The sequence below is a fragment of the Stenella coeruleoalba genome, assembly GCF_951394435.1.
Source record: "Stenella coeruleoalba genome assembly, chromosome: 3".
NCBI classification, from domain to species: Eukaryota; Metazoa; Chordata; class Mammalia; order Artiodactyla; family Delphinidae; genus Stenella; species Stenella coeruleoalba.
In genome coordinates, this window is record NC_137148.1 from 157,912,172 (window position 1) to 157,936,181 (window position 24,010).

Genomic DNA, 24,010 nt, shown 5'->3' on the forward strand with positions numbered 1-24,010 from the left:
CCCTTAAATATAGTGGACAGGCCCTCCAGCAAGTGGGGAGAGAAGGAGGGAGAGAGAAAAAGAGAGAGAAAGAGGGAGAAAGGCTACTTTCACCGAGCAAAATGTTTTCAAGATGTATCCACCTGTAGCATGTTTCAGCACTTTATTCCTTTTTATGGCTGAATTATATTCTACTGTATGGATGGGTCACCTTCTGTTTATCCATTCATCTGTTGATGGACACTTGGGTTGTTTCCAACCTTTTTTGGCTATTGTGAATAATGTTGATATGAGCACTTTTTACAAGTATCTGTTTGAATACCTGTTTTCAGTTCTTCTGAGTATACTCCTAGAAGTGGAATTGCTCAGTCATATAGTAATTCTGTGTTTTGAGGAATTACCAAACTGTTTTCCACAGCAGCTGCACCATTTTATATCCCCACCAGCAGCACATGAGGGTTCCAGTTTCTCCGCATCTTGTGCCAATATTTGTTATTCTTTGTCTGTTTTTTCCTTTAGCCCTCCAGTGGAAGCGAAGTGATGTCTCATTGTAATTTTTATTTGCACATCCCTGATGGCTAATGATGTTGAGCATCTTTTCATGGGCTTGTTGAACATCTGAATGTCTTCTTTGGAGAAATGTCTATGCAAGTCCTTTGCCCAGTTTTTAATTGGGTTGTTTGTCTTTTTGTTGTCGAGTTGTCAGAGTTCTTTATATATTCTAGACACTAGATACTTATCAGAAATACAATTTGCAAATATTTTCTCCCTTGTATAGATTGTCTTTTCAGTTTTGTGACAGTGTCCTTTGATGCACAGAAGTTATAAATTTTGGTGAGATTCAATTTACCTATTTAGATGTCATATCAAAGTAAGCATTGCCTAATCTAAGGTTACTAAGATTTACACCTGTGTTTTCTTCTAAGAGTTTTACAGTTTTACTTCTTACATTTAGGTCTTTGATCTGTTTTTAGTTATTTTTTGTATATGGTGAGAGGTAAGGGTCCAGCTTCATTCTTTTGCACGTGGGAAACCAGTTATTTCAGCACCATCTATTCCAAAGACTAGTCTTTCCCCCATTGAATGGTCCTGGCACTCTTGTCAAAACTCAATTGTCCATAGATGTCTGGGTTTATTTCTGGAATTTCAATTCCATTCCATTTGTTGATATTCCTGTCATTCTGCCAATATCACACTATTATGTTTTCTGTAGTTTTATAGTATGTTTTAGAGTTGGGAAGTATAAGTCCTCCAACTTAATTTTTGTTTTACAAGATTGTTTTGGCTTTTTTGGGATCCCTTGTAATTCCATATGAATTTTAGGATGGTTTTTCCATTTCTGAAAAAAAGGCAGTTGGAATTTGTTTTTTAACATCTTTATTGGAGTATAATTGCTTTACAATGGTGTGTTAGTTTCTGCTTTATAACAAAGGGAATCAGCTATACATATACATATATCCCCATATCTCCTCCCTCTTGCGTCTCCCTCCCTCCCACCCTCCCTATCCCACCCCTCTAGGTGGTCACAAAACACTGAGCTGATCTCCCTGTGCTATGCGGCTGCTTCCCACTAGCTATCGGTGTTACATTTGGTAGTGTATATTTGTCCACGCCACTCTCTCACTTTTTTATGGAGATTGCATTGAATCTTTGAGAAGTATTGCCATCTTAACAGTATTAAGTCCTCTAATCCATGAACATGGGATGTCTTCCACCTATTTAGGTCTTCCTTAATTTTTCAGCAGTATTTTGTAGTTTTTAGTGAACAAGTCTTGTACATCTTTGGTTAATGCATTCCTAAGCATTTTTATTCTTTTTGATGCTATTATAAATGAAATATTGTTTTATTAATTTCCTTTTCAGATTGTTCACTGATTATGTATAGAAGTACAATTGATTTTTGTGTTTTGATCCTGTATTCTGCAAATTTGCTTAATTGTTTCATTAGTTCTAAGAGTTTTGTGTGGATTCTTTAGGATTTTCTATATATGAGATCATGTCATCTGTGAATAGAAACATTTTTGCTTCTTCCTTTCCAATTTGGAATCCTTTTATTTCTTTTTCTTGCCTAATTGCTCTGGCTAGCACTTTCAGTACTATGTTGAATAGAAGCAGTGAGAGTGGGCACCCTTGTCTTCTTCCTGATCTTAGGGGGAAAGCTTTCAGTCTCTCACCATTAAGCATATGATGTTAGCTGTGGGATTTTCATAACTGCCCTTTATCAGGCTGAGGAAATTCCCTTCTATTCCTAATCTGTTGAGTGTTTGTATCATGAAAAGGGTGTTAGATTACATCAAATGTTTTTTCTGAATCAATTAAGATGATCACGTTGTTTCACCTTCATTCTATTAATGTGGCATATTATTATTGGTTGATTTTCATCCATTGAACCACCCTTGCATTCTTGGGATAAACCCCTCTTAGTCATGGTATATAATCCTTCTAATATGCAGGACTTTTGCATCAATATTCATAAGGAATATTAGCCCGTAGTTTCTTTTCTTGCAGTGCCTTTGTCTGGTTTTGGTATCAGGATAATGCTGACCTCATAGAATGGGTAGGAAGTGTCCCCTCCTTTTCCATTTTTTTGTAAGAGTTTGAGAATGATTGGTGTTGACTCCTCTTTAAATGTTTGTTACAATTCACTAGTGAAATTCTTCTTTGCTGGGAGGTTTTTCATTTCTAATTCAATCTCTTTACTTGTTATAGGTCTTTTTGGATTTTCTATTTCTTCTTGGGTCAGTTTTGGTAGTTTGTGTGTTTCTAGGACTTTCTCCATTTCATCTAGGTTAGTCCTTCATTTTTGAAAGATAGTTTTGCCAGGTGTAGAATTCTTGGTTGACAGTGTTTTTCTTTCATCACTTTAAGTATATCATCCCACTGCCTTCTGGCCTTATTAGTCTCTGATGAGAAATTGACTGTTAGTCTTATTGAGGATCCTTTTTACATGATGAATAACTTCCTTCTTGCTGCTTTCAAGATTCTCTCTTTGTCTCTACCATTTGATAGTTTGATTAAAATGTCTCAGTGTGAAGCTCTCTATGTTTATCCAACTTGAAGTTTGTTGAGCTTCTTGGGAGTATCTTGAGTCTTCGAGGTTTTTTTTAAATCAAATTTGGAACTTTTGGCCATTATTTCTTTAAATATATTCTTTCTGCTCCTTTCTCTCTATTTTCTTCTTCTGGGACTCCCACAGTGTGTTTGTTGCTACATTTGATGGTGTCCCACAGGTCTGTTCATTTTTCTTCATTGCTTTTTCTTCCTTCTCCTCAGACCGTATAATTTCAGTTAAACTATCTTCAAGTTCACTGATTCTTTCTTTTGCCTGCTCAACTCTGTTGAAAACTTAAAGTGAACATTTCATTTCAGTTATTGTACTTTTCAGCTCCACAAATTTTATTTGGATTCTGTTTATAATTTCTGTCTCTTTATTGACAGTCTCTCTTTGTTGAGAAATTTTTCTCCTGGTTTCCTTTATCTCTCTGAGAACATTTAGGACAGTTGATTTAGAGTCATTGTCTAGTATGTTCATATTTGTGCTTCCTCAGAGATAGTTTCTGTTAATTTAATTTTCTTTTTCCTATGGATGGGCCATACTTTCTTGTTTCTTTGCATGCCTAGTAATTTTTTGTTGAAATGTGGAGTTTTTGAATATTATAATATGGTAACTCAGGAGATTAGATTCTTCTTCCTCTTCAGGGTCTGTTGTTGTTACTATGGGTTGTTGTTACTTGTTTGTTTAGTGCCTTTTCTAAACTATTTTTAATTACTGCATTCTATGTCATGTGTGGTTCTCTGAAGTCTGTTTCTTTAGCTTAGAGTCAGCTAGTGGTTTGGCAGAGATTTCCTTAATATCCTGGGATAACAACAACAACAAGAAAAAGGCCCCCACTCTGCCATATTGCTGATGCCACTTTGTATCATCTTTTGAGACCTAGCCTCAAAGGCTGGGCAGTGCCACATTCTGTTGGTCAAGGCAGTTACAAAGGCCCACCCAGATTTTAGGGTAGGGGACACAGACTCCACCCTTGATAGCATGTTAAGGTCACCTTGGGAAATGAGCATTAAGGATGGGACATTCATTGGTGTGGCCACCTATGGAACTGCCATCCAATGGGCCAACAGAGATTTGATGCCTGAGGTGGGTCCCCAGGGGCCACCGCTGAACATGCTGTCAGTAGCAAGAGTAGGCCACAGAAGACATAAGAAGAGAGGATGCCAAAGGAAGGCTACTAGGACAGAGGTAGGGTGGGTCACATCAGCAAAGATCTGCTGGGGGCCCTGTAGTCCCAAGGGGCATTGGTGACAGGATGGCAAAGGCCATGTACCACCTCTTCCACACACCTGCTTTCCCATCTTGTAAAGGGCAGCCCCATCCTTCTGTTACTTGGAGTCACCCATGATTCCTCTCCGTTGCAAGTCCCATCAGCAGTACCTTCAGAGTCATTCCTGAATCCAACAATTTACCACCAAGCCCAGCCACCCTGACACCCTGCATGATCAAAGTGGCTCCTATACAACTGCTCAGTCCCATTCCCAATGTCCCTGAGGCCAAAAGAGCTGTGTCAACCACACCCCTCCTTCACTTGGGCCCTCCAGGGCTCCCAGCTCTCTCGAATCCTCTGGCCCTGCTGCCTCTTTTCCCTCCACCTCTTCATCCTCCCTGTGCCCCTCTCCAGCCCCACTGGCCTCTTGGCTGCCTCCCAAACACTGGGTACAAGTCTATCTCCACCTTTGTTTTTGCATATCCCTCTGCCATTGCTCTTTTCTCTGCCTTGTGTGTGATTCCCTGCCCATTTCCCTCAGTCTCCTTCTAAATGCCACCTTGTCTCCTGTGTCATGTAGCATCCCCCATGCTGACCCTCTCTATCCCATCACGCGCTATCACATCTTGCTCCCCGTTGTCCTCAGTCCTTTACCATCACATCCATCAACCACCCCATGAGTACTGTGAGGCCCACCCCAGCTGCCCTGTCTGTCTTGCCAGCACGTGGCCTGTACATATGGGAGGAACAAATGGCCTTGCTCAGACCTGGCAGCCAGAATGCAGAGGAAGGAAGAACAAAAGATGTCTGGGAGGAAGACACACCAGGCCCTGAGACTGCTGGCATACTGTGGGCAGAGGTCCTGAGAGTGCAACTGAGCATTGCATTAAGGGCAGGTGGGGCCCGGTGGTGTTTGTTCAAGGGGTCGGGGCTCTCCGACATCAGGCAGTCATGGTCATGCCCCTCAAGGTTGGTCTGTATTCTCTAGGAGCAAGAAGGGGCAGAGGAGAGTCATGTCATGTGACCTTGACCAGCAAGTCAGCTCACTTCCTGGAGCACTAGCGTCCCCATCTATAAAATGGGAGAATAATTGCCACAGCCAACTTCACAGAGCTACTGGCTGGGTTAATTATACATCAGCTCCTGCGGGGATGGCCACTGACATGTGTGGGAGAAGTTAGGGCCACAGGGTGATGTGACACATTGAGTGTGGGGGCATATGTGTGTGAGTGTGTGTGTGCATGCATGTACATGTGCATGATTGTGTGTGTGGTGCCTGCACGTGTGTGTATGCATGTGTACGAGTGTGTACGTGTGTGTTTGAACACGTATGTGTTCACGTTTTTGCATGTGCATATTTGTGTGTAGTACGCGTGTGCATTTATGTACGTGTGTGTGTGGTGTGTAGTGTGTGTGTGGTGCAGGGTCCCATGCTGTGCCATGGTCAGGGAGGTATGCCCATCAATTTCACCATGCCCGGGAGGGCCCAGACAGGATCATGGTGCCATCTGGGTTCCTGGCTCCAGAGCCTGATGCGGGTGTCTAGGGTCCCCACACTCCTAAGTAAGAAGAAATGTCAGGGATTTGGGGAAGAAGGCAGAAGGCTGTACACCTGACACGGCTGCCATCCTGGTGGTGGAGGAAGGCTGTGTCAGGTGGGATCAGGCCCCACCTGGAAGCCAGAGAAGGAAATGTGGATTTATTTCTGGGCTCTCTTCTACCCCATTGGTTCACATGTCTGTCCTATGCCCAGGCCACACTGTCTTGACTTCTGTGGCCCTGTAGTAAGTTTGAAAACAGGGAAGTGTGAGTCCTCCAACTATGTTCTGCTTTTCCAAGCTTGTTTCAGCTTCTTGGGGCTCCTTATAAAGGGATTTTAGGATCAGCTCATCAATTTCTGCAAAAAAAAAAAAAAAAACGTGGTTTTTTAGAGATTGCATTGAATCTGCAGATCACTTAGAGGAATATTGCCATCTTAACAATTTGAAGTCTTCTGATTCATAAACATGGAATGTCTTTCCGTTTATTTAGGTCTTTAACGTCTTTCAATGACATTTTGCAGTTTTCAGCAGACAAATCTTCTATTTATTCCTAAGCATTTTTTTCTCTTTGATGCTATTATAAATGGAACTGTTTTCTTCATCTCACTTTTGCATTGTTCATTGCTAGTGTATAGCAACATGGTTGATTTTCAAATATTGATCTCATACTCTATGACCTTGCTGAAGGTTTATCAATTCTAATAGATGTTTCATGCATTCCTTAGAATTTTCATGTCATTTGCTAATAGAGACAGTTTTCTCCCGTCTGGACACTCTTTATTTATTTATTTTTTTCTTGCTCAGTTGCCCTGGCTGGAGCCTCCAGGAAATGGTGAATAGCAGTGAGCAGAGCAGGTGCCCCTGATTTCTTCCTGATCTTAGAGGAACAGCTTTTGGGGCCCATTCTGTTCTTAAAATTTAAAGATCTAGGCATGAGGATCATCCTTCAGAAAAATAAACAGATAAAAGGGAGAGTTTTGATATAATGTCTCTTGATTCTTTGAATTTTTTCTGAGTTACCTGTGCCAAAAATCTCACAGTGATATATTATCAAAAAGTTTTAAAAATTTTGTCAGCTCATCATTCAATTGGGTCCTCTTTCATTCTGAAACAAGAAATTGGAAACACCTGATTTATACAGAGCTTGGTGTCCCAGTCTTTATAGATGGTACCAGGGCTGGACATGTGCCAGGAAAACTGGGCGTCTCTTCATGGGTCAAGTGGGAGATGGGTGGTCCTAGAAGGGGAGGCGGGAGAAGAAGCAACAATGCCAGTGAGGTTGCCTTGGAATCACCCATGCCGACCTACGCACCCCTAGGGATATGTGAACCTGCCTTGGAGACCCCTGGGGCACAGCATCACCCTCACAGGCCCACAGGCTTCGTCCCTTTTCTGCACGTTCAGACACAGGATCCTGTCATGCTCAGCTGCAAACCCGCAATCTTCCAGCTATGGTCAAACACACAAGCACCTTAGTCAGGACAGCTGTGGAGGCCCTGAGGCCTGCCTCTTGACCCCTGCCCATACTCCCTTCTGTGTTACCCACATCGGGGTGCCACATCAGCCATGCTGTCTCCCAGGCGACTTTTCCAACATCGTCATTATAGAGGGACCTTCCCTGCCAGTCCAGAGCTGCCTGCACCTGCCCCTCGCTGGACCCCACAGTCTGAAATGGAGTCAGTCTTTGTGGGCCCCATTTTTGCAATCCTCATCCTCTCCAGATCCTTCTTATCTTTAGCTCTCAGCCCACAGGAACTACCTGGGGGGCAGCTCCTGGCCTCCAGAGCAGCTCCTAGTTTCCTGCCTCCAACCTCAACATCACTCTCCCGGGACAAAAGCTGAGCCCTGCAGGGTGATCTCAGGTCTGGTGTGGGGCCTCCTGCCATGCACAGCAGGCACATAGGGCAGTACCAAGGTTTGCTCTGGCACAGAATGGGTGCTTTATAAGGATGTGAGTGACTGAAGGATGAGCACATATGCCTGAGGGTGCCCACATGGGTAGGGTTCCCTGGGGAGGGGGGCGTCTGAGCTGGATCTTAAAGGGTTTTCTCTCTTTCTTTAAAACATGTATACAGTGCTTTTGGAGCTGTGTGTTAAGTGTTTTACACACAGCAGTAAACTGAATCCTAGCACCCATCTCATGAGCCAGCACTATGGTTACAAGTTAAAGAAACTGAGGCACAAAGAAGGGGCTAGGCCAGGACTCCTAAGAATGTGCCAGCCTGTGGTGGAGGGGGTGGTGGTGTCTGTAGGGGCTCTCCAGGTGAGAACAGGCGCTGCAGGTGCCCAGGGCCTGCCCCAAGGAACAGACAAGTCACTAACTTCTGGGCTGGGGGCCCAGGGAGTTCCCCCTCTTCCTCTGCACTCCCTCACTTCCTTGAAAGCCTCTCAGGGGGAACCAAGACTCCAGCAGGCCTCTGGGACCCTCGTGTGGCCTTGGTGTCCCAGTCCCTTTGCCCCCATATCCACCCTTCCCATGTCCACTCTCCCCTCTTGTCCTCTCTCCCCCGTGTCCACTCTCCCCCATGTTTTCCCCTTCATGTCCACTCCCACATGTCCATGCTCCTTCCTCTGCCCTTTGCCCCCTCTGCTCCCCCCTCCCCCGACCTGATCTCTGCCCCTCCCTCCCTCCTCCATTTTCAGCTGGATGAAAGTCATCTCAGCTCCCATACGCCCTCACCACTTGGTCTAATGAGAAAGAGGAAGCCCTCTCTCCCCCATCGCTTGCCACGGGGCTGAGAAATGGCCGGATTCATTGTGGCGCAGAGCTGAATGGCCCAGGAGGAAGGAGCCTGCCAGGTGCCCCAGAGAGAGGCCAGCTCTGGGAGGCCATTGTGGAGGCCCCCGCCTGGCCACCGGGCCACACTCACAGTAATCAATCTGATTGGATTAGGGTCAGGGCGACCCTAATCGTGTCAGAGGTCACTCAGGCTTTGTGGCAAGGTCCGTGGGGTGCTTGACCACCCCTGCTGAGGCGGCCTAGTTGAACAAAGCTTAACACTGTCAGCTGAGCAGAGGGCCCCAGCCCCGTGTGGAGGTGTGCGAGTGTGTGCGTGTGGGGTGAGGATAAGAGGGAAAGAGCGTGTGCTCATGCCTCCTGCTTCCAGCTCACACACACACACAAACCACCATCTGCCTGGCCTGGGGCTGGGGGCTGGGTGGGCCAGGTGGACCCCTGAGAAGCTGCCACCGAGGAACGTGGGGTTGGGAGACAGAGGTGAGCCCGGGCTCGGAAGAAGTACCCTCCACCCTCACTTTCCACAGCAGCAGAACCATGGAACCTGCATTAGCCAGAAAGTATTTGAAGAATTTTGAGTGCATGAAGGCTGGCACACGATTGCGGCTTATCTGTCCCTCCAGGCAGGCCCCTGGACACCTGGAGCGCCTGCTTTCCCTGAGAGCTGCCCGACACCCACTCTTGACCCCCAGTGAGGTGAAGGGGTGGGGAGGCCAAAAGGCAGGGAAGGCAGGTCCCAGACCTCAGCGCCTTAGCAGACACTCCTGGAGGAAGCCCAGCCAGGGCCATGCCCCTAGGGAAGCACAGTGGGTGCAGCCGGTCCAAGGTCCAGGCCAGGGGGTTTGTGGGTGGCACACGACTTTGGGGGGACCTGGGTCTCAGCTGGGTGGGGCATTTGCAACTTACAGACATGGAAGGGGCCATAAAGAGGTGAGTCATCCACAGTGGGGAGCAGGACCCTTGATGCCTCTCCCACTGGTGTCCCAGCACGTCAGCACGAACAGGTGGGGCATGGTCCCCAGCTTCATCATCAGTGACCTCTAGAAACTGGACCTCAGCCTGTGTCCATCCACTAGTTTAGGGCCCTCGGTATAGTGCCCTTGGCAGTGGCTTTCCCAGGCACCCCCAAGCCTGGGCTACAGTGGCTTCCCTAAAGAAGAGACTGGGGGAGCCACTCAACCCTGCCTCTGATTCCAGCATATGTGCCTCCAAAACTCCCTTCGGGGGTCTCAGGACCTGGAGGACACAGGGCCTGCACATCTGCATTCCAGGTGGGGCATCCCCATTGGCAGAGGGAGCCTTGCTGCTGGTAGAAGTGGGCTGACTCTCACTGTGGGGTCTGCACTTGGACCTCACCCATTGGGCAGCTGAGCTGGGGACCCTGGCTGACCCCTCAAAGCACATCATGTCAGAGTCCTGGCTGGTTACCCTAGGGGCAGGGTCTGTGGGTGTCAATCAAGGTCTCCGCAAGTGTGTTCCGGGTGCCTGTTGCCTTCTCTGGCTCCCCAGACAGTGCTCCTATCCCCTCGCAACCCTCCGCCCGTGCCCTTGGACAGCCCTGGGACAAGCACCCACGTCTGCCTGCCTTCTTCCCCATTCTCCTTGGAGGTTGGGCTGGGGAGGATCAGGAGGGGGGACAGCATGGCCTGTCCCCTCCCCAGCAGAGCCCCTTCCCTTGGCCAGGCTCCAGGGGGTGGTCTGTCCACCTCCTTGTGTGTCCCGGCTTGATCTGCGGAGGGCCGGCGTGCAGGCACGGGGCCGGGGCAGGACAGCCAGGACGGCACAAGCCACAGGGCTCAGGAGGGGTCAGAGAGAAGAAGGGGCCCTTGAGGGAACCGGCATCCCTGAATCCAGGTTGCAACCCCTGACCCTCATCGGAAAGTGTTTCGGTTCACGGTGGTTGGGGAGCTCCGACTGTCTCTGCGGCCTCCCCCGTATATCATTAACTCTCCCCAGTTGGGGGTGTGTGTAAAGGGGCCAGGAGAGACCCCGGCGACACCCTGCCGCGCCCGGCTCAGAAAACAATATCCCCACGACGACGACAAGATTAAGCACAAGAGAAAAGTGAAAATGCTGCTGGCGATTCACACGCCCTCGGGAGTGCTGTGTTAAAGCGTGTGAATAGCGAGCTCCCCTCGCGCCCCAGGCCCCTGGGCTGCGCATACCTCCCGGTTGCTATGACTGGCTTGCTATGGCCTAATCGCCGACGAGGGGGGAAATTCATATAAAATATCGAGAGCCATTGTGGGCCTAACGCGGCGTGACAGTGGCTCACAAAGCCAGATTCATTAGCCCCAGCAGGTAATCAGGACGCCGGCCGTGCTGGCGGCCGGGCGGTGTCAGGGGCCGCAGCTAGAGCGGGGCGCAAGCTGCATTCCGCTCTCAGGTGGCTCCATCCTTTGTGCAGGACGGGCCAACGGGATTACCAAATGCCATTGCCCATTGCGACACCCCCTCCTGGCCGCCCCGCTAGCTCTGAGACCAAGGAAGGTGGGCTGTGTGGGAAGGGAGCAAACTGCCGGCTAGGGGCTCAGGCCAGTCTCCCATCTCTTCTTCCCTCACGTTGGGGCGTCGGTAGAGGGAAGAGGTGCCAACCTCTGAACGCTCTAAAAGTGCCCTTGAGGCCTTCATGGGCCAGGGAGACAGACACAGAGCATTTGCTGACCTCTCTGCACTTGCACAGGCACTGCAGGACTTGCTTGTCTTTTGGGGGGTGGCCATCCCCGGAATTGCCTCTCTGCATCCTCCCCCTCCTACAGCCTCTCACCTGCCAGGTGTGCAGAGGCCCAGGCCTGGCCCAAGGAGGCTGAGTGGTGCCTGAGAGGGAGCCACAGTCGCTGCCCTTGAATGTGGGCTAAGGATGCGGCATGAGTGAGGGCACTGAGTTCTCTGTGTCCTGCCAGTGATGCTCTGTGGGCAGGTGGGAGCAGAGAGCGGCCCCCACAGAGGCTCCCGTGGAGGCTCAGTGCCCACAGGAGCCATTTGCCCTGACCTGGCCTCTCTGTAGTCCTGTCCAACTGTGAGCACCAGCAGCTGCCACAAAGAACTCTTTACCTGGAACGCCAGGGAAGACTCACAGAGGGCCCCCAGCTGAGTGGGGACGAGCCTGTAGGATGGGGGATTCTCCTCACATACCTGGCGAGAGAGAAGCTTCCCTGCAGGGCAGTAGACTGGTGGGGCTGGGGCCCAGGACTCCCCACCCTGGGCAGGTGATTGGGGTTGCAGCCATGGTCCTGACCGTGGGGATGGCGTCTCCATGGAGACAAGGGAGCCTGCCTTAGGGCTGCACCCTCTCTGCTGACCAACCCCAGCACCAAGGCAGGGAGTCTGACCCAAAAGTCAACACTGCCCAGGGGAGTAGTGGAGCCCCAGGTCTCCAGGGGCCACGGGGCAGGCACGCCCAGGAGAGAGAGGGCTGTCCCTCAGGCCAGAACTCAGGCAGGAGGAGGCTTTGACAGGCAGGTCCTACAGTTCCCAAGGAGGAGGTCACACCCCACCCTGCCCCAGGCTGAATCCCCACCCAGCCACCAGATGATAGCAGCCAGGCCCCAGTGACCCAGGGCCTCACTTCACATACGAGCCAGGCCAGAGATGCACAGCCCACTGCAGGAGCCCGGAGCAGGGGGAGTATGTGAGACCCTCCGTGTTAGCCACCTCCACGTCCCTCTAATGGGGGGGGGGAGTGTGTCAGAGACACCCTTGCCACGGTAAACTCCTCCCCTCTCCCTGCAGAATCCTGTCCTGGGACCTCCCTCCCAAACACCTCCTGAGTCTGGCCAACTTCCAGAGGAGGGGGCTTAGGAATCTGAGACCATAATGGAGCCTGAGTTCAGCTCAGGGATGCATCAGAATCACCAGAGGACTGCTTACAGATATAGATGCCCCCCACCCAGAACAGTGGGCCTGGGTCCACTGGTAGGTCTGCAGTGACCACTGCTGGGGCACCTGGTTACCTGCAGAGCTTCTCAAAGGGTCCACTGGGTGGACTCAACAGATAGAACACCCAGGAGCTTGATCTCATTGGTCAGTGGTCGAATTTGAACCACAATCCCCTTCCAGGAACTTCCACTGCCAGGGGTCACACTCTATCCTCCGAAAAGCGCGCTCCAGCGCCCCCTCAGGCCAACGGGCTTATCCCAGGAGCCCTTGGCCATCCCCTTCTTCTCATCTGGTATCAGGCCTCCATAGCCTTCCCCTTCCAGGAGAGGACAGATGGGTCTCTCCTCACTCCCTGTGGCTGTGAAGTATGGGGCCCAGCAGGGCAGGTGGGCCCTTTACCTCCTGAAAGCTGCAACTACTGAAACAGCCTGGTGGTCATGGGACCTACGGCTGGGGGGGGTGCAGGAGCCTCTCCTGCGACCCCTGTCTGGGCACAGTACTCACTGTCGGGCAGCCTGGGACCGGGGCTGACCCATTTTGAGCCTTCACACGTCATTGGGACTGAGAGGGCCTGCAGGGTCCATGGGGGTGGCTCAGCAGAGAGGAGCCCTCTCTTTCTGTCCGGACCAGTCCTCTCAGCAGTTATAAAAAGATGCGCAGGGCCCAGGGCAGGGAGGCCTCTGGGCAGTGCTTTCCTATCAATCCCTGATAAAAGGGCCTTCTGGGTAATCTCCCAGAGGGAAAATCAGCTCTGGGACAGAGCCTGCAGCCTTCTTGTCCACTTAGAACACAGTCAGTGCTCAATAAGTAGTTGCCAACCACCAGCTTCATGGTGAAATGTGAAAGGCGAGGCCCTTGAGGTAATTTTTTTGAACTTTCTTCAGCATATTGGACTTTGGAACTGTATCCTTTTTTAATGTTAAAAGTTCCTTTTCTGAAATTATGATAGTCATTTCTTACGTGTCTTATTCTCTCAAAAAAGTGACAACATTTTGCAGTCCTATTTCAGTCCCCAAGTCATTTCTGGTACCTGCCAAGCCTATGAAATCCAAATCTGGAGACAGGATTTGTTAAAATCTCTCTAGTTCTAAAGTTCTGAGACCCAGGGAAGTGAAGTAACTGCCAAAGCCCATCTCACATGTGACACTCAACCCTCGTGCCCAGGGCTGGGCTGGCCTCAGTGATGATGCAGCCCTGCCAGGTGACTCCCCCTGCCCTCCCCCAGACTCCCAGCTCTTGCCATATAGTCCTCCTTCACCTGCCCCAGACTCTACCTCTACCCTTCCATCCATCCACAATTCATCCACCATTCCATCAATCCATCATCCAGCCAACATCCACCCACTATCCTCTGTCCACCACCACACATCCATCCATCCACTCGCCCATCCACCCACTCTCCACCATCTACCCATTCATTCATCCATTCACCCATCCACCATCCATCCATCCCAGGCCTGCCCCAGAGCTCACATTGCCAAGCCTACTGTGTGTCCTTGTTCCCCTTACTCTCTTCATCATAAACTGTAAGCTCCCAAAGGCAGGTGACTCAGCACAGCCCAAAGCAAGGAACCTGACTTGCAATAGCAGGGCCTCCCACTAAAGGAATGCAAGGATTCCTCTGGTTCACCCTCCTTCCCAGTGCAGGGATTCCCTCCACCTAACAGTGGGTCATCCAGTTTATGCTTGATTACCGCAAGAACAGGTAGCTCCTTCAACCTTTCAGAAAGCCTGGGTTGTTAGACATTTCATCAGATAGAGCAGCAATCCACTTTCTTGCAGACTTCTTACCTTGGTTCTTGAGAATGGGCACCCTGCATCTTACTTATTTTATATTCCTAGTGTATGGCTCATTATAGACTCTCAGGTCCTGGAAGGGTGGATGGATGGATGGATGGTAGAAGAATAAATGGATGGATGGGTGGATTGTAGATGGATGGATGGCTAGATGGTAGAAGAATGAAAGGAAGGGTATATCACTGATACTTTGCATGAACTCAATAAATAATTGCTAATGAGACAACATCAAGTTTCTGGGGAAGATGTTTTTCTCGATGGAAGACGCTTGTCTTACAGAAAGACTTTGTTACAAGATTCCCTTTCTTCTTCCTTTTCCCAAGCCCTAATTGCAGTGTGGGATAAGAGTCCTGGGCTGGAACAGAGCAGGACTGAGATAGCTCAAAACACTCATGCAGGCTCTATCGCAGCAACTTGGTAAATTGACAAAATTGGTCCTTAAGCACCCCCCTCTCATAGCCCGTGTCCCCTCCTCCTCTCTTGACCTGTCATAGCCCATTCAAAAGAAGACATTTTGCTGGTGACAGAGGTATTTCCAGTCTCATCTCCGAGATGCAATTCTCTTCCCACAGGCAGGATGGTTCTCTCTCCCCCTCCCTAGCTGCCTGTGTTGTATAATCTCTGACAAGGCTGCTGTCTGTGGCTAAAAACTTTGCTGTAACTGGGGCAGCTGCTGGGCTTCAGACCCTGGTCTGAGTCCTGGTTGTGCCTGCCCCACCCATGACCTTAGGGGAGCCCTGTCCCCCTTCCTCTGTAAACTGAGGCTACTCCAGCCAGTCAGTCATGACCTTCTTGGTTCAAACCCCTGTGGAAATCTGATAAAAGTAATCTATCCAGAAAAACACATGAGTTTTCAGACATGCCCTGGAATTCCAGCTCATGATTTTGGCAGGGTTAAGAACCCCCTAAAGCCTGCCCATGGCTTCCTGGGTTAAAAGCCCCACCACTGTGGGATGTCATCTGGGCATTCAGGGGGTCTTCCTTCTGTGCAGTCTCAGGATGTGTTTTAACTTTTTCTTTGGAAATAGTTGTATACTTACAGAAATACTGCAGGAGTCCAGATCTCTTCCTAGGCCTCCCCAGTGCTGACATCACACAAACCCAGCTAGATCCATCAAAAGTAAGATCCATCACTACTAACTGAACTCCAGACTTTACCCAGATTTCACCCAATTTTCCACCAATGTCCCTTATCTGTCCAGGATCCCATCCCAAGTCCCTAAGCCCAGCCCAGCCCTGCCCTTCATGCCCTTGAGACTGGGAGGAGCTTGGTTAGGCCTTTGGGTTTGGTTTGTTTAACGTTTCCTGATAATTAGATGCAAGTTACGATTCTTTGGTTAGAATGTCTCAAAGGAGGTGGAATGTCCTGATGGGAGCCTCGTCTTAGGAGGCACGTGGCATCCATCCGTCTTCTGTCCCATTGCTGGTGACCGCAACCCCTATTTCTCTGGTAAGGTGGGGTCTGTCAGATTTCTCCAATGCAGAGTTTCAGTTTTTCCCTTTGTGATTGATCAGTATCTCGGGGAACTACTTCAAGACCTGTGTCTTCCATTTGAAAAGGGACTTTCTTTGCCAGAATGGACCACCTCAAGTTTTTCTGGCTCGTCGTCTTCGTAAAGGCTTCTTTTCCTCATGAGCAATTTAAAGGCCGGCTCCAGGGTATCCTTGGCCCTCAGGACTTTATTTGTGAGGAGGCCCTCTCTTCATTTAGCAGAAGAGGAAATTGAGGCCCCCAAAGGAAAGAGAAGTGTGCAGGGTCACACAGCTAGTTGGTGACACAGCAGGGCAGGAATGAGTTCTTTTTCTTCCAAGTTCAAGGGGGAACACCCCTCCCAACTCCCGCACACCCTTCCCCTCAAGTGTGTCTGGCAGCCCTGAACTGTTTACCTGAGCTCGATAAGCAGAGATCTCCGAGCCCTGTTCGGGGCAGAGCAAAGCCCCAGGCCTGCTTTCTCTCCCCTTATCTCAGAAGCTGGAGAAGGGGAGGTAAGGAGGGGCTAGAGGAGGGGGCAGAGCAGAGGCAGAGACAGAGGCAGGATCCTCCTATAGGAGCTCACCCTGGGCCCTCAGGGGGCAGAGTCAGAGGGAGTTGGGGGAGCATATTCAAGACTTGGAGAATCTGAGCCTTGAGAAGGGCCACCAGAGAGGATGCAGTGGAGGAGGCGCCCGGTTGTGTGCAGTGGGTTCCAGGAATGCCCAGGACATACTGGCTCTACCCTGCCCTGGGAGGGGTGGTAAGGAACCCTCAGGCCACCAGCTCACAGCCCCTAACCCAGGGTCATTGCCTGGGCAGGAGGGCAGATACCACACCAGGGCCCTGGAAGGGTGAGAATGAGGATCTGAGCCCACCCTCTAAGGAGCTGGAGGTGGGGGACAATCTGAGTCCTTGAAAAGACAAAATAAGGGCAGGGGTTCTTCTGAGTGGAGGGACAAGAAGGAAAGGGGTCTGTGTCCATGCAGTTGTTTATTCATGGTGCTTTGAGTCAGCAGAAGGTGGCTCTAGGCTGGGCTGTAACTAATCAGTTGTATTGTAAAAGGAAAACGGGGCAGGGGCTTCAAGTGTCTTGAGGAGGCAGCTGCCTGGCTGACATTTGGGAAAGGGAGCAGTGAGGGGAGCTGTCTTGAATTCATTCAAGGACAAGCTGAGTAGAGAGGGGCAGAGAGCCAGGTCCCATGGGGTAGTCCTGCCCAGGTGGGCTCAGACCCTCCTGGACTCCCTGCCCCAGCCCAGGGCCCGTGCCCTCTCCTCTGACCAGGCTCTCACTCCCCAACAACCATCTGTGGGATGGGCTGGGACTCCAGGTTAGAAACAAAAGGTGAACAGGACACAGCCCCCAGCTCAGGGAGCTTTCAGGCAGAATGGATGTAAGAGAGTGCTCCTGAAGCACCTGGGGAGCCCGAGGGCTCCAGGGCCAGGTGTGGACCGAACCCAGACTGCAGGGTCAGGACCCTGGCCTGTGCCTCAAAGAGCAAGGATGGGGACATGACAGATGCACATGAGCAGAGAAGCAGTTGGAAAGAACCCAAGGGAAGGAGGAGGGCTGAGTGTGGCTGGAGGCCAGGGAGTGGTGGACAAGGCTGAGAGGGCAGGAGGTGGGGCAGAGTCAGCCTGTGTGTGAGCCAAGCAAGGACACAGTGGCAAGAACTGGAGAAGGGCTGGGCAGAGCCAGATGGGCACTGGACCAAACGCTCCTCCTGCAGTATGTGTGAGTGTGTGTATGGGCATGTGCGTGCATACCTGTGTAAGAGTGTGTGCCTACGTGTGTGTCTGTGGATGTGTGTGCATGCATATATTGGTGAGAGAGTGAGAGAGAGAGAGTGTGTGTGTGTGTGTGTGTGTGTTACATGTGTGTGGATGGGTGGGGGAAGCTGGAAGCTGGAGGTGCCTGTCCCAACTAGGAACCTCTTCTGGTGCAACTGGGAGATATTGCGGGCTGGACTCATGGTGAAGAGCCAGGAGAGGCAGGATGGGTCAGGGCCATTTCAGGAGGCCAGAGCAGCCTTCAGACTTGGGCAGTCCCCAACCAAGCTGTCAGTGGGAGGCTGACAGAGAAGAAATGGGGAGTCCCTTTCTGGGTTTGTGGCTGGGTGCTTACCACCTGGGAGTTTCCAGAAAGCAGCAAGAGTCCAGGCCTGCTCTGGGCAAAACATGGAGAGTACACAGGTTGGCCGGGGCCTGCAGAGGACCATCCAGAACTGTTGGCAAATCCACAGAAAGAGTCACCAAAAGCAGGGTGGGGCCTGACAGCTATCGGGAGGCTCGTGCAGAGGGCACTTCCTCAGACACATCTCACACTGTGTGTTCTTGGTATAGGAGTGAATGTGCTCTTTTCAGTGGCAGGTGTGTGTGGATGTGTATGAAGATGTGTGGATGAGTGTGTGCACATTGCTGGCTGGAGCTCTATCTTACCATTTTCCTGCCCCAGCCACCTGAGCTTTGGGACACACATGCTCAGATGCAAACCTGGGAGCAGGCGAGACCATGCAGCTGGAGGAAGTGTGGAGAGCAACCCAAAACTTCTACTCACTCCCCAGGGTGAAAGCCACCTGCCTCCAGGGCACTGATGTGGGGTGAGGAGACAGCAGCCCCCTTTGATAACTCTTCTGTAGCCATTTGGAGCCCTAGCAGCGTCCAGGCCTGCAGTGGGGCGTCTGCCCAAGAGGAGCTCAGGGACACAGCAGGGCACACACCCCTTGTCTGGCACAGAAGGTCCTAGTTGGTCCTGTTCCTACATCTCTCCTGCTCACTCCACAGCCCATAGCATTTTTTTTAACCTAGGATTTTAAAATTCCTGCTAATCAGCAGGTAAGCTCCACGAGGTCATCTTGCTCCCTGACGTTTCTCCAGCAGGGCTTGGCAAACAGCAGCTACTCCCACACACACATGTGGAATGGCGAGTCCAGGAGTGAGTCCTACCAGCTCACACGGGACCCAGGGCACCCCCAGGCCCTTGTCCTCCACCTGGAGTGGATCGTGGCTTGGTGCCCTTGAAGAAATGTTTACACACACTCAGGAGGCGTGATGCATTCATTCATCCCGTCTGGGGAAGCCTGGCTGGAAGTCCAGCCTCTGCAAATTCCAAGCTGTCCCCCACATGCCCTGTACTTCCCTCTGGTCCTGCCAGCCCAACCCCTCCCCACCTGAGGCCCTGCCCTTGTGGGCCTCCCCATGCAGAATACCCCTGCCCCCTGCTTTTCCTCTGTCGATTTCCTGCCTGTCCTTTGAGACCAGCTCCTTTAGCCTTCTGTCTACCAGGGTCAGGCTAGGCCTCCCACACCCAGCGACCCCCTGCAGCTGGCCTCGCCAAGGCAGGCCTCCCTTGACTCCCTCACATGCCTGTCTCACCCAGTTCGGCCCCACCGGCTTTTCCTTCCCAAGCTCCAGCCATCACCCACTGGCATTCTGAAAACCGATGCCACATCCCCTGACTCATTTTCTCCATGTGTAGAAAGAGAAGGCTGCATGCAGGCGGCAGCTCCAATACCAGGTCAGAGACATCCTGGATGAGGTTCCTGGCAGGCATTCAGTTCCAGACCCAAGCGCATGGGGCCAGCAGGAAGCGAGGTGCCAATGGAGGCACTGACCTTCGGAAGGTTCCAGAAGAGGCAGCCTTTCAGCTGGGCCTCTCAGTACCTGGTGTCCGGAGTGGAAGAGGGGAAGGGTGTGCAGGCAGAAAAAGAGGCACAAGTGGGCAGCATGTGGACCAGGAGCCATGCCCTGGGCAGGGCTGTGGGAAGCTTCCAACCAGGACATCTGGGCACGGGGGCTCCACCATGGGTTGGTGGGACACTAGAAGGACCCTTTTTTGTATGCGTTTTAATCAATCCGCATGATTGCTTTGAGATTCATCCATGCTCTCTCTCCTGGTATGCTAAATAGAATTCCATTTCATGGATGTGCCACAATTTTTAATTGAAATGTAATTGACATACAACATTATATTAGTTTAGGTGTACAGCATAATGATTCAATGTTTGTATATATTGTGAAACGATCACAACAATAAGTTTAGTTTAACATCTATTACCCCACACAGTTACAAGATTTTTTCTTATGATGAGAACTTTTAAGATCTACGCTCTTAACTTTCTAATATACAATATTATTAACTCTAGTCACCATCTGTACATCACATACCCACGACTTATTTATTTTATGCCACAATTTTTCATCCATTCACCTGTTGATGGACATTTTGGGGCTGCCAGTTTGGGGCTATTACAAGTAACGCTGCAGTGACATTTGCTTCCTGGTCTTTGCAGGGACACAGGTTTCCTCCAGGGTAAATACCTCAGAGGTGAATGACCAGGTCATAGGGTAGGTGTATGTTTTCAACAAGCTGCCAAACCCATTTCCAAGGGGCAGCACCAGTTTCCTTCCAGCCAGCAGTGTACAGCGTTCTGATTTCTCCACATCCTCACCAGCACTGGTTATGATCTGACTTTCTGATTTCAGCCGTCATTGCTGTTCTCCATGACAAGTTATGTCCAGCATCTTGCCTTGGGCTCCTTAGCCCTCCGTATACTTTCTTTGGGGAAGCTCTCCCTCCTCCTTGGGTCCTCCCTCGGGGACGCGCGCTCCTGTCCCACCGAAGCCCTGCCTCCCCGACTCCCATTACTGTACCGCGGTTACCGTGCTGCGAGTCTAGCACCCCACGCCCACTGTGAGTACCCAGGACCCAGCCCGGGAAGAGGCAGCCACGCCCCCACGCCAGTCCCACCACCTCAGCCCTGCCGGGTCCTGCCAACCACGTCGCGTCTTTCCGCAGCCACCCGGGAGTCCGCCTTTGTGCACGCCATCGCTTCCGCCGGCGTAGCCTTCGCTGTGACACGCTCGTGCGCCGAGGGTTCCGCTGCCATCTGCGGCTGCAGCAGCCGCCACCAGGGCTCGCCCGGTGAGGGCTGGAAGTGGGGCGGCTGCAGTGAGGACATCGAGTTCGGAGGGATGGTGTCTCGGGAGTTCGCAGACGCGCGGGAGAACCGACCAGACGCTCGCTCCGCCATGAACCGCCACAACAATGAGGCTGGGCGCCAGGTACGTCCGCGGCCCCCGCCCCCATCCTGGGTTGTGAACCCGAGAGCCCTGAGACCACACCCCTGAGGGTCCCTGGGAAATAGCAGCTTTCTGAGCAGGGTATGTGCCCTGGTCCCTTGAGGAGTATGGCATGGTGTAGGCAGGGTGGTGGGCTGTGGGAGGGATGTATATGGTGGCCAGGCTGGGGGTCTGCTCACCTCCTGCCCAGCGGTGTCTGAAACAAGGGCTGTCCAGTTGCTCCACGAGGTCTAGGGCATTCCCACAGTATGGCAGGTCCACCTGTGCAGCTGGGGTCACAAGGAAGGAGGGATGGGAGAAAGGCCTGCCCTGCAGGAGCTCCTGCACATCCAGGGAGGGAGACAGCCAGTCTGCTACACCACAGTGTGGTAAGTTCTACGATGAAGAAATGCACACACACAAGGTGATCTGGACATAGTGGAGAGGTCAGACCCAGGCTGGATTCTCAAAAAAGACTTCTCGCAGAGGTGGTGAGTGGAGACAAGCAGAATAATTGGCAGTTATCTAGGTGAAGGGAAACCAGGAGAGCCTCTGGGTAGCTCAGAGGTGAAAGAATGCATGTGAGTTAGTCCAGGTAGAATATGGAGAACAGAGGAAGAAAAAGATTTGGGGGATGGAAAGGCTGGCAGAGACCAAGCTGTACAGGGCTTTGCGAGCCCTTCTGAAAAGGGGGCTTAGTGAACTTAGTCCGAGGTTCAGTGGGGCACTGCTGATAGGAAGTGATATGTGTAGGGACTGAAAAGTGTTCAGCAGAGTTGGCCCTGGCCTTGGCCAGTGGAACCAGGGCACTGCAGAGAGCTGAAGAGTGAACACTTAACTTCTAGCAACAGGGAACTAGGTGACTCACATTAATCTTCCGGCTTAAAGACAGGTACAAATGTAGGATGAAATGTAAAAAGTACCCTTTAAAAGTATAGAATACTCACCTGTATAAGTTACCTGATTTATCACAGGGAAGATGGTGCAGCAGAGGGGGAAGTGGTCTTTTCCATAAATGGTGCTCAGTCAATTGGATAACAATGTGGAAAAAAATTAATCTTGACCCCTACCTCACATCATATAAAAAATCAATTTCCCATTTCCAAATGGGAAAGATAAAACAAAGAATGTTTAGAAGAAAACATAGAAGAACATCTCTGTGACCTTGGAGTAGGCAAAGATTTCCTAAACAGGCCAAAGAAGCACTCACAATGAAAGAAAAATGTAATAATGTGGACTATATTAAAATTTATAAAAAGGCACCACCATGAAACTGAAAAGGCAATCCACACAGAAGGAGATGTTCACAATATATACACACAACAAGTATATGAAAGTTATAGTATAAAAAGAACAAAAAGACTGATAACCCAATAGAAAAGTTGGCTGAAAAATGGAAAGCCACTTCACAGAAGAAAATCTAGAAATGTCCAATAAATATGTGAAAAGGTGATCAATATCATTAGTCATCAAGGAGATGCTGTTAGAATATATGCCCTGGAGAGGGGAGAGTGTAACAACTGGAACAGAGCACGGTGGGAGTTCCTGAGGAGCTGGTGTTCTGAGGCTGGTCATTTATGAAATTTTGTCATATTCCATGCTTACGATATATAAACTTTTGCATGTGTATTACACTTCCATAAAATAATTGTTAAGTGTCAAATAACTAACCATATAGTGAGGAATTAGCAGTCCAAAGTCCAGGAGAAGACAAGACTCTGAACCTGGTGCCTGGGGCAGCTTTTGTCCAGGGATCATTTGCTGGTCTGGGAAAAAAGTGCATATGCTGAGCTGCATTTTCAGCAGCCTCACAGAGCTAAAAGGGGCCCACCAAAGGTGCTATGTCTAGGAAAAAACTCCTCGGTTTAGGCTGGGATCCCGAGGAGTAAAGGAAGATCAGAAGTAGACAAGCCCTTATGCACATGTACAGGCTAGTAAAATCTCTAGACTGAATGGATTAAGGTGATCCCAAATTGCTGCTATCCCCATGTACCTGGAGAAGGCAGATAAATCCTCTTTGGAGGATGATAACCTTATGCTAGGCTGAAATTTTTTTCTACAAACAGCTTTTCAAACACAATGTTCCACACATAATCAAAGATAACCTGTTAAATGAGTGATAATCAGCAAAACAAAACAAAACAACAACAACAAAAAAAAAACAGAAACAAGACTCAAATACTGGAATTATTAGACATAGATTATGAGAAAAAATATGCTTACTTATGTTCACAAAGCTAAAATGTAAGATCTGGGAAAGAATCTCATAGAAATTGTAGACCTGAAGAATGACTGGGAGTTTCCAGTTAAAGATGACAAACAAAATACAAATATTTTCCTCTGCATTCTCCTAGAACTCCACTAAAAGGACAATGAATTAATTTTAAGATACATAAATAGACTATTGAGAACATGGAAAACAGAAAAGGTGACAATGGCAACAAAATTTTGAAAGCAAAAAGCAGATAGATGAACACTCACTATCTTAGTACACTCGAGAAAGCTGAATCTTAAGCCAGTAGAGAGCTCTGAGAACCAACCAAGGAATTTCTAGTATCAGATATCTTGAGAAGTAGAGATAGATATGGGACTGGAAACAGAAAGACTGGTCATTTGCTGGTCTGGGGAAAAAGTGTGTATGCTTAGCTGCATTTTCATTTTGAAGTCTATTTTAAAAGCACTTTTTAACGTACCAGCTCTTCTATCCAACCTCTTGCATCCAGACAGCACCCCTCCATCACCACAGCCGAAGTCTGGAGGCTTATTCCCTAAAAAGGGTAGAGCAGAAGGCGTCTGGACTGCTGAGGGTGAGGCTGCCCAAGTGAAAGTAGTCTGTCTACATACACATTTGTCTTCCTAATGTCCTAGTGCCACAGTGAAGCTTGATTATGCTCTAGGCAGGAAAATGGAAGATTCTCCCCTGAGAATCAGGCCATCCCAAGAGAAGAAACTAGAAGATATTGAGGTGGGGGTTCCCCCAAAAGCAACGTGGCCAGATCACTCTACAGTGAGGGCCCAAGTAGATGAGTCCCTCCCGTGTACAGGAGGTTCCAACAAGATTTTTGGCGCCCCACTTTCAAATATGAGCAGGCAGCCAAGGATCACTGAACATCTGAGGAAGGCCTCCAGCAACCACAAAGGTAAAGACCAAAATAAAGAAAAAAGAAACTCAAACTTATGGGAAAGAGACATTATAAAGGGATGAAAACTTCAAAAAACCATCAGTATCCCCGGAGAGATAAAACACTGAATCCATAAAATTGGAACAGGATGTTAATTT

At 49.9% G+C, this 24,010-nt stretch overlaps 1 protein-coding gene across 1 annotated transcript in view; it reads left to right on the top strand.

Annotated features, from left to right (window-relative positions):
* The window catches only part of WNT3A (Wnt family member 3A), a gene marked incomplete at both ends in the record, with an annotated part of 47,125 nt that overhangs the window by 20,100 nt on the left and 3,015 nt on the right, over window positions 1-24,010 (top strand). The window contains one exon of the mRNA XM_079915828.1: window positions 20,468-20,733. Coding sequence (XP_079771954.1) covers window positions 20,468-20,733 — 266 coding nt within the window. The remainder of the gene's footprint in view (window positions 1-20,467; window positions 20,734-24,010) is intronic.